The sequence below is a fragment of the Lithobates pipiens genome, unplaced genomic scaffold (assembly GCF_037356315.1).
Source record: "Lithobates pipiens isolate NorthernLeopardFrog02 unplaced genomic scaffold, aLitPip1_a1.2 Scaffold_10, whole genome shotgun sequence".
NCBI lineage: Eukaryota > Metazoa > Chordata > Amphibia > Anura > Ranidae > Lithobates > Lithobates pipiens.
Window position 1 is genome coordinate 231,369,691 of NW_027507686.1, and position 10,696 is coordinate 231,380,386.

Sequence of the window (10,696 nt, forward strand, 5' to 3'; positions counted from 1 at the left end):
GTGCTTTGAAAAAATATGAACACCCTTTGAAATTCTCCACATTTTGTCATGTTACCACCAAAAACCTAAATGTATTTTTTTTTTTAAGTTTTATTACTTTTTAACATAACGGGTACATACAAGACCCAATGGACCACACGAAAAGAAACTATTTACATCTCTTCAGCATTGACTCTTTCCTCCTCCTTCCAGACCATCGCTCAGTGAAAAAAATCATAATAATAATAAGGCCACCTTTTCTCAATAAAACAGTCACTGGCACATTTAAATATGTCAGATAGTTTGCATACATGTTGAAAACCCACTGCAGGTGCATTGTATCAGGTATCACTCCGCCACGTAGTTTCACTATTCATCCAACTGCCCCACACTTTATCAAATTTTTACAGTATGCCCCTGCTAATGTATGTAGCCTTATATAAAGGCGCAGCCCTATTAACCAAATCCTTCCACGCTGATACAGATGGGGGAATTGGGCTTTTTTCATGATAACACTATCATTTTCCTAGCGTAAAAGATTAGGCTCATCAGCAAAGTACGGGTTACTCTCTTTGGGGATAGATTGTCAAAAAAAAAAAAAAAACGTAAATGTATTTTAATTTAATTTTATGTGATAGACCAACACAAAGTGGCACATAATTGTGAAGTGGAAGGAAAATGATAAATGGTTTTCCAAATTTTTTACAAATAAATATGTGAAAAGTGCAGGGTGCATTTGTATGGCGCCCCCCGGAGTCAATACTTTGTAGAACCACCTTTCGCTGCAATTACAGCTGCAAGTCTTATTGGGGATGTCTCTACCAGCTTTGCACATCTAGGGAGGGACATTTTTGCCCATTCTTCTTTGCAAAATAGCTCAAGCTCTGTCAGAATGGATGGAGAGCGTCTGTGAACAACAATTTTCAAGTCTTGCCAAAGATGCTCAGTTGGATTTAGATCTGGACATTGACTGGGTCATTCTAACACATATACAAATGAATACAAATGTACGCCACACTTTTCACATAAATACTTGTAAACAATTTTGAAAAACATTTATCATTTTCCTTCCACTTCACAATTATGTGCCACTTTGTGTTGGTCTATCACATAAAATCCCAATAAAATACAATTGCAATTTTTGTAACGTGGCAAAATGTGAAAAATTTCAAGAGGTATGAATACTTTTTCAGGGCAGCACGTGTGTGTGTGTGTGTGTGTGTGTGTGTGTGTGTGTATATATATATATATATATATATATATATATATATAAAAAATGTTTTCCCAGGAGGTTGTCTAGGGCACATGAATGGTTTGTGGTTGTAGGTTAGGGCGAATTAATCTCTAAGCTGCCTGTAAGACTGTACGGTGACACATCTCTTTGGAAGATCTCCCTGGGGGGAAATCGTGATTTAGCAGAATATCATACTCACCCCATTATGGCTTACAGAAATAAGAACCTCATGCTGCTCACCTTTTTAATGCTTATGCAATGATTCTCCTTGACCACCTTTTTGGCAGCCGTGTCAGTTATACTCCACTATACAGTTAGACTCTGATAAATATTTTTGCACATGATGAATTTGATGAACTTTTGGGCCATAAATATGAATCCAAAACAAACTGAATTCTTTGTTCTTGTTTCACAGTCTTTGGCACTGAAAGCAAGAAGTGGAAAGCTGTTACCAGAAGAGTATCAAGGAGGCTCATTCAGGTATGAACATCACATCTCAGACACACATGAAGTGGGTCCAGGAGGAGCACAGCCCATCATTAGACTAGGAAAATGAGACGTCGCCAAAGAAGCCATTTTGTTTGTCTTCAGTTCCGCTATTTTGTGTGTCAGTAACATATAGTTACATAGTTACATAGTACGGTTGAATAAAGACACCAGTCCATCCAGTTCAACCTGAGTGTCTACAATTGTCCTTATCCCTGTACATTGCACACTCACATCCATCCCTACCCTCAAGGAGCCCACAATCCCAGGTCCCCATTCATATACTAGGGCCAATTTTGGACAGAAGCCATTTAACCTACCTGCATGTCTTTGGAGTGTGGGAGGAAACCGGAGTACCCGGAGGAAACCCATGCAGGCACAGGGAGAACATGCAAACTCCAGGCAGGTAGTGTCGTGGTTGGGATTCGAACCAACGACCCTTTTTACTGCTAGGTGAGAGTGCTAACCACTACACCACTTTGCCGCCCGCACCACTTTGCCACCCTATGACATCTCCTGTCATAGTTCTAAAAATGAATACTCCAAAATATTTTAAAGTTCTACTTCAACGTAAAGTTAGATAATGGTAAACCAATTGATTCTGGGATCTTAAAAAGTTTTTTCCTTGCTTTAGCTTATGTTTAAACTGCTTCTGTGTGGTTTTGGAACGGAGCACCTCAAGTAAATGTCATACAAAAGCCGGGTTTGGTTCTAGTATGTACAGTATTGGCAAAATAATGCATCCTACGGGTTTCAGGGGATTTGGTGTTTTCCCTTCCTCGGGGGTCACGCATAGCTCTAGCTTCCCACAAACCATGCACTATGACAGCAGCAAAATGTGAAATGTTCCCACCTTGGTTGCACTGTCACTGCGTATAATCCCCATGTAAGAATCACTGACATTTTGTGCAACTGAAACCACGCTTGACCCCTGACTCTGAAGAAGGTGGGGGGGAATCCATCAAAACACATTTGATGTAATATCTTACTACTTGCCAATAATGTCTACAATCAAACCATGCTTTTGCATGTCTTTTACTTGTTGTGCTCCTCATCGCATCCACGCAAAAGCCTTATTTATCTGGAAAACCAACACCACCCCAGGAACCTACAAGTAGTTCAGAACCCTAACAAAGTCCCACTAAATACTGCCATAGGAGATCCACAAATTTGGGTCTCTACAAATCAATCAAAAATATCCTAAATCTGTCCAAATCTACCATCGACACCCACATATATTTGCACAGCATCCTCTTTAAAGAGGAGCTTCAGTCCTCTCCAATAAAATTAAGTCAGCAGCTACAAACACTGTAGCTGTTGACTTTAAATAAAAGGACAATCGCTTCTTGAGGGATCCGGCGCCATAATCACGGGGCCAGTTCTTCGCTGGTCTTTGGGCGCTGGCATGTTTAGTAAGAAAGCCGGCTGTGACTTCTTGTGGCTTCACACTGCACTTGTGTAAGCCCCACTGCACCTTGTGGATGGTCCCACAGCCCGCTGGGACCTGTGACATGTCTTAGAAGGCTGCAGGCACAGAGGGAAGGGGGGGGGGGGGGGGGTTGAATTTCTGCTCAGATTTCCTAGGTAATCAAGTGGAAGTAGGAGAGGGTACCACCCCAAAAAGTAGAAGAGGAAGGGCGGAGGTGGAACAGCATAACTTCCACTCTTGGGTGAAGTTCCGCCTTAACTACAGTACATCTGGTCTTAGCCCTTGTACACACGGTCGGAGAATCCGTCGGAATGTGTCCTATCGGACCGCGTTGTCGGATAATCCGACTGTGTGTGGTATGCATCGGACTGATTCCGTCAGACCCAATTTTCCAACTTGTTGGAAATATTTTCCGACCAACTGGTTTGATCGGACATACTCCGATCATGTGTAGAGAATTTTGATCGGACCAAGTGCCACGCATGCTCAGATCAAATTCCTACATCAAAGCTATTGGCTACTAGCCTGAATGTAGTCCCATCGTAACGAAATAACGTCATCACGTTCTGAATGATCGGATTTTTTGACAACTTAGTCCGACCGTGTGTATGCAAGTTTGGGACAAGATCCGACGGACAAAATCCGACGGATTTGGTTGTTGAAATCTCCGACCGTGTGTACAGGGGCTTAGAGTTGCCTGCTGCAACTGAACCCAAAAACATATTCCCTTTTTTTGTTCACGTTTTTCTCGCACAGAGGTAGATTGGCAGCTCGAGCTGAATAGAGAACAGTGGTAATTTTTTCCATTTTATTGCAGGTTAAAGGCCTGTGATCCCTTACAGATCTGTAATAGGTCAAAGAGGAAGTGATTTTATAGCTTTAGATGCTTTAAACTCTGCTGTTAAGTGGCTGCTGAGCAGAGCCAGCTGGCATTTGTGGCTGTTGATGAAAGTAATGATTTCCAGGCATGCAATGTATCTTGTCACTGCTGCATTTACTCTGCATGCATGCCGTTAATTTACATTAAAGTAGTATTTGCTGCTCTTATGTCATTTCAAAAGCAACGAAGTATAAACCAGAAACCCCCCTCGTTAATGTGTCAGTCCACCCAAAAATTGGTATTTCACGGTTTTTTTTTATTTTAAAATCCTGATGCATGCTGCTCAATTGTTTGTGTTGAATGCGGAATTAAATGTGTATTTTTTTTTCTTTTTATTCTCTATGCGTCCCTGCAGTATTTCCAATCTTGGCATGTTTGGGATTACTGGATTCAGTGCAGTAATAAACCCTCCACAGTCCTGCATCCTGGCGATTGGACGCTCCCGGACTGAGCTGGCCATGGCAGTAGATGAGGAAGGGGAGCCCCAAATCTGTCGGAAAGAGTTGATGAGCGTTACGCTGTCCAGTGACAGTCGTCTGGTGGACGATGAACTGGCATCTATGTTCCTGGATCAGTTTCGAGCCAACTTGGAGAACCCAATCAGATGTGCCCTAGTGTGAATGAATGTATATCTTTCCTCATGGAATATGTTACAGAACTACAATGTGTAGAGATAACTACAAGCGAACAAACATCATTGTGACAGATGGATTAATAAAGCAAACTAACTTATTGGAAACAGCTCAGTGTGGCTTTTTTTTGTGTTCTATAGAAAATGGCTGTTCAATTGGCCTGATGAAAGTACAGCAAATCTATTAATTATAGGTCCGTTATAGTAACCTATCCATTTTGTAGATATTAGTGACATCACTGACAGTGCATCTTTCTCATTCACTAGAAACCTGTGACATCACTGACAGTGCATCATACCTTTTAATTGGAGACCAGTGACATCACTATGCTGCCTATCCATTTATTAGAGCAGGGGTTGCCAAACTTTCTAAACAAGGGGCCAGTTTACTGCCCTTTACAACTTAGGTGGGTCAGACTGTGGCTCATGGGAGTAGAAAATGCTATCAGTGAAAAGAATAATGCCCCATCGATGGTGTCTGTGGAGGAATAGTGGCTCTTATCAGTGGGAGAAATAGTGTCCCAAGGGCCTGATAAAGGCAAGCAAATGGCTGCAGTTTGGAAAACCACTGTATTAGAGAGTAGTGTCATCCTTGACACTGGAGCTTATACATTTATTAGAGACCAGTGACATCACTGGCCTTACATCCTGCCCATTCACTAGAGACCAGTGACATCACTGATCGTACATCCTGCCCATTCACTAGAGACCAGTGACATCACTGACTGTACGTCCTGCCCATTCACTAGAGACCAGTGACATCACTGATCATACATCCTGCCCATTCACTAGAGACATCATTGTTCGTACATCCTGCCCATTCACTAGAGACCAGGAAAATCACTGACCGTACATCCTACCCATTTACTAGGGACCAGTGATATCACTTACTGTGCCTGCTACTGAATCAAATGGGACCAGTGACCTCACTGATACGCATTTGCTAGAGACCAGTGACATCATTGACCCTGCTGTCTACCCATTCACTAGAGACCAATGACTTTACCGACAGTGCAGCCTATTTAGTTGCTAGAGAGACTAGTGACATCGCTGACAGTGCAGCCTATCCAATCACTAAGGATCAGTGACATCACTGACCGTACAACCTATCTATTTCCTAGAAGCACTAAAAAGGCAGGAGCTACTAGCAATATATCAAGTTTTGAAATATCCATGGTTACAGAGGATCTTCAGACTGTATGAAAAAAAAATAAGTCAGCAGCTCCAAATATTGTAGCTGTTGACTTTTAATAAAAGGACACTTGCCTGTCCAAGGATCAAGCGCCATCCTCCCCTGGGTCAGTCTTCTGGTCCCTGGCCTTTGGGTCCTCAGCACTGGCATGTTTACTAAGGGAAGCCAGTTGTGACTTTCTGACTTCCCGCTGCACCGCGATGTGTGACTGGTCCCTTCTGGGACTTTGAATTCCGAGCATAATTAGTTCCGGAAGCATGCGTGTAATCCAAAGCACTTGTATATCAAAGTGAATTTCCCCATAAGAAATAATGAAAAGTCAGATGATTCGTTCCACAACCATTTATTCAGAAGTCCTTCAGTTTATAATCCATATAAAAAGATTATAGCAAAGGTTGTGTAACCATAAAATGTCCATCCACAAATGGAAGCCTCCACAAGGGGAATAGAAGCAAGATCCAGCAGGAGCTCCAGAGTATAAAAGAGAAGAGAGGCGCCTCTAAGTGTAGCAATATGGTTACTTTTAACTTCTTGCCGCCCGCACTATAGCCAAAAGACTAAAGCGCAGCCCTTAATTGCTGGGAGGGCATCCATAAACATCCTCCCGAGCATGCACTGTCTGCGTCTCCCTGCCGGTTGCGCATGGCGAGCTCTGTGATCACCAAGCCTATGAGACTCGGCTCTCAGCCAATGAGATCATGTGATGTAAACAAAAGATCTGTATTTTTTTTCCCCCTCACCCTGTCAGCATAAGGAGGGAAAAAAAAGCCGATCACCGGCTTCTGTCAGAGGGACATCAGTCCCTCACACAGAGAGCTGCAGCTGTCCTCAGTGCCACCTACCTTTGCCCACCAGTGCCACCTATCAATGCCTGTCAGTGCTGCCAATCAATGCCCAACAGTATCTCTTCATTAGTGCCACGATCAATGCTGCCTGTCGGTTTCAACTACCAGTGCCCACATCAATGAAGGAGAAAAATTACCTGTTTTCAAAATGTTCTAACAAACTACGAAACTTTTTTTTTTTTTTCAAAAGAAAGCTCTTTTTGTGTGGGAAAAAAATTATAAAAATGTCAGTTGGGTACAGTGTTGCATGACTGCGCAATTGTCATTCAAGTGTGACAGCGTTGAAAGCTGAAAATTAGTCTTTGCAGGAAGGGGGTTTAAGTGGCCACTAGGCAAGTGGTTAATGAAGGTACAACATTTAGCAACTCACATGGTTGATGATTAAAACAGGCACATCTAAGTATGCAGGCATCCGGGGTAAAGCTGTCCACAGGGATATGCAATTAGCGGACCTCCAGCTGTTGCAAAACTACAAGTCCCATCATGCCTCTGGGTGTCATGCTTGTGGCCGTCAGAGTCTTGCTATGCCTCATGGGACTTGTAGTTCGGCAACAGCTGGAGGTCCGCTAATTGCATATCCCTGACATAGACCATCCTCCACACCGCCATTGACGTCGTCCCTTCCACACTGCGCTCCACGAGCGGTTCAAGCTTCGCTTTCAGAACGCTCTACTGCAGGGTAGTCTTCCCGGTCACAATTGCAAACTGACAGCGGTGAGAGCCTGTGGTGAGGAGTATGCAGGTGTCCGGGGTAAAGCTGTCCACATAGACCAGGGATATGCAATTAGCAGACCTCCAGCTGTTGCAAAACTGCAAGTCCCATCATGCCTCTGAGTGTCATGCTTGTGGCTGTCAGAGTCTTGCTATGCCTCATGGGACTTATAGTTCTGCAACAGCTGGAGGTCCGCTAATTGCATATCGCTGACATAGACCGTCGTCCTCACCGCTGTCAGTCTGCAATTGTGACTGGGAAGACTACCCTGCATTAAAGCAATCTGAAAGCGAGGCTTGAGGCGCTCACGGAGAGCAGCGTGGAAGGGGCAACGTCAATGGCGGTGCGGAGGACGGTCTATGTGGACAGTTTTACCCCCGGATGCCTGCATACTTAGATGTGCCTGTTTTCATCATGTGAGTTGCCAAATGTTGTACCTTCATTAACCACTTGCCTAGTGGGCACTTAAACCCCCTTCCTGCAAAGACAAATTTTTGCAGTGCTGGTTAAATGTAGAGTAGATTGCGCAAAGATAGTAAAGAATAAACCTACAGATTTTGATAAAACTTTTGAAAAGATAAACTAAATTTTTCACAGCAAACCTAGCTTCCTTTTCACTAGAAGGGTGAAATAGAAAAGAAAAAAAGAAAACTCCTGTGCATTATATAGCAGAAATAGTAAATAAAGAACTCTGAAATTTTTCTTACAAGATTTGATATATTAAGGCGGCGGTCCAGCCTAAAGTGGAACTTCCGCTCATTGGAACCCTCCCCCCCTCCGGCGCCACAATTGGCACCTTTCAGGGGGGAGGGGGGTGCAGGTACCTGTACAGTACAGTTATCTGCACCCACGTTCGGCGTAGATTCTGCAGAAGGTACGCCCCTTTCCACAGAATCTACGCCCCTTTCAGAAGGTCCCCCGCTGCCTGCTGGGAAACGCACGGATCCCAGAGACAGCGGGGACCATCCTTATTGCGCAGCACGACTCGCGCATGCACAGTAGGGAACCGGGAAATGAAGCCGAAAGGCTCCACTTCCTGATTCCCATACCTAAGATGGCGGCGGCAGCACCCGAGAGACGATGGAGAGATCAGCTTCGGGTGTCGACATCGCGGGCGCGCTGGGCGGGTAAGTGTCATTATTTTAAAAGTCAGCAGCTGCAGTATTTGTAGCTGCTGGCTTTTAAAAAAAAAAAAAACGGCGGACTCCCGTGGGACTCCCGCTTTAAGCCTATATCTTGTATATCTATGATATATGATACAAGATATACTCTACAATACACGAGGGTATTTTCCTTTTATTCGTTATATGGAACTGATATCACTTACATAGTCGTTTTTTGGGGGGTGAATTGCAATATCAAACTCTCATGGCTACTTTGACCTTCAGAGGTTAGGACACCATCAGTAAATGGTGGAAACCTGCAATATGAAATATATGTATGGCCACAAAAGGGCTCCAAAAATGTGTGGCTTTTTTTCCTTTTTTTGAATGTTTTTTTTAAAACAATATGGTTATTTAGATATTTGTATTTCTGGAAATTGGGTAGACCTTCACCGTGCCACATCCAATTAACTACATATAAAAAAACGTAGGAATCCTATAGGTTTGAAAAGGCGGACTTTGTTGGCACAACATGAACTTCAGTAGCTAAAAATAATATACTTTATTTCTCCGTAATTAAAAGTGTCGTAGCTCACATTATCAGGAATGTGATTCTACATACTACTTTATAATACTTTATGCTAGATATATTTCCATTTCTGGATCGGGTGCTGCTTTGTTACGGGTTGCCTTATATTTGCCTTAAAAATGGCTTTTAACCTCTTGTCTGTGCTATAGCCGAATGACAGCCACAGCGCGGACCTTGATTTCCGGGGAGGTCATCATATGACGGCCTCCCCTTTGCACACGCCCCCTGCAGGGCGCCCACTGTTGTCACTGAGACACGGGTGATCTGAGATCTGAGTCCCGGCCCCTTACCACGTGATCAGCTGTCAGCCAATGACAGCTGATCACATGATGTAAACAAAAGCTTGGTAATGGTTAGATCACCAGCTTATCTGCAAGGGACATCGGTCCGGAAGAGGCAATTATGCCTCATCTGTGCCCACCAGTGCCGCCTAGCAATGCCCACAAGTGATGCCAATGAGTGCCACCTAGCAGTGTAACCGATCAGTGATCAGCTGTCAGCCAATGACAGCTGATCACATGATGTAAACAAAAGCTTGGTAATGGTTAGATCACCAGCTTATCTGCAAGGGACATCGGTCCGGAAGAGGCAATTATGCCTCATCTGTGCCCACCAGTGCCGCCTAGCAATGCCCACCAGTAATGCCAATGAGTGACACCTAGCAGTGTAACTGATCAGTGCCCATTATTGCCACCCATCAGTGCTGTCTTATCAGCGTACATCAATGAAGAAGAAAATTTACCTGTTTGCAAAATTTTATAACAAAATATAAAAATAATTTTTTTTTTTTTTTTTATTCTGTCTTTTTACATTTTTTTAACAAAAAATAAAAACCACAGAGGTGATCAAATACCACCAAAAGAAAGCTCTATTTGTGGGGAAAAAATTATAAAAAAATTTATTTGGGTACAGTGTAGCAAGACTGCGCAATTGTCATTCAAAGTGCATCAGCGCTGAAAGCTGAAATTTGGCCTGGACAGGGGGGTGGGGGGTATAAGTCCCCAGTAAGCAAGTGGTTAATGAACATATGTTCTTAATTTTGGAGAAATATATTCTTTTTGTCTACTCAAGTCGCCTCGTGTTATGCCAACAATGTCCGCCTTTTCAAACCTATAGGATTCCTATGGCTTTTATATGTATATTTGTATTTCTATATAAGGTTCCATAGGACCATTTAAAACCTGACTGGGGTTCTAACTGCTCACCACTCTAGCCAAAATGTAAAAGCTTTTTTTGGATATACTTTAAAAGAGACCTATGGCTTTGTATGAATTTTTTTTTTTTAAAGTCATACCCATCTAGATGGCTGCCGCCTCTGAGAACTAAGCGATCAAACACCACTGATCGCTCAGCTCTCGGTCCTCAGCCTTGTCAGTCACCGGCTCTCTGCTCTGCCCCCCAGCCCTGGGGGGGGGGGGGGCTGTCTCAGGCTCTCGGGGGGCTTACCGAGAGGCTGAGCCAGCTGCCGGTCCAGGCTTGTGGATGGATCCCAACCATATGGGATCTCTTTAGAACCTGGATTGGGTCAGCGTCGACTGAAATTGGGGCACAGCAGTGCAGAACGAGCTGCACTGCTGTGATCCATAGGAGAATTATAACCCATAAAGCATTGGCTA

At 43.6% G+C, this 10,696-nt stretch overlaps 1 protein-coding gene across 1 annotated transcript in view; it reads left to right on the plus strand.

Annotated features, from left to right (window-relative positions):
* Window positions 1–4,749, plus strand: part of PDHX (pyruvate dehydrogenase complex component X) — a gene marked incomplete in the record, with an annotated part of 121,987 nt that extends 117,238 nt beyond the window's left edge. Inside the window, 2 exon segments of the mRNA XM_077462896.1 lie at window positions 1,629–1,693; window positions 4,364–4,749. Of these exon segments, the coding sequence (XP_077319022.1) occupies window positions 1,629–1,693; window positions 4,364–4,628 (330 nt within the window).
* Window positions 4,750–10,696: the final 5,947 nt, after the last annotated feature.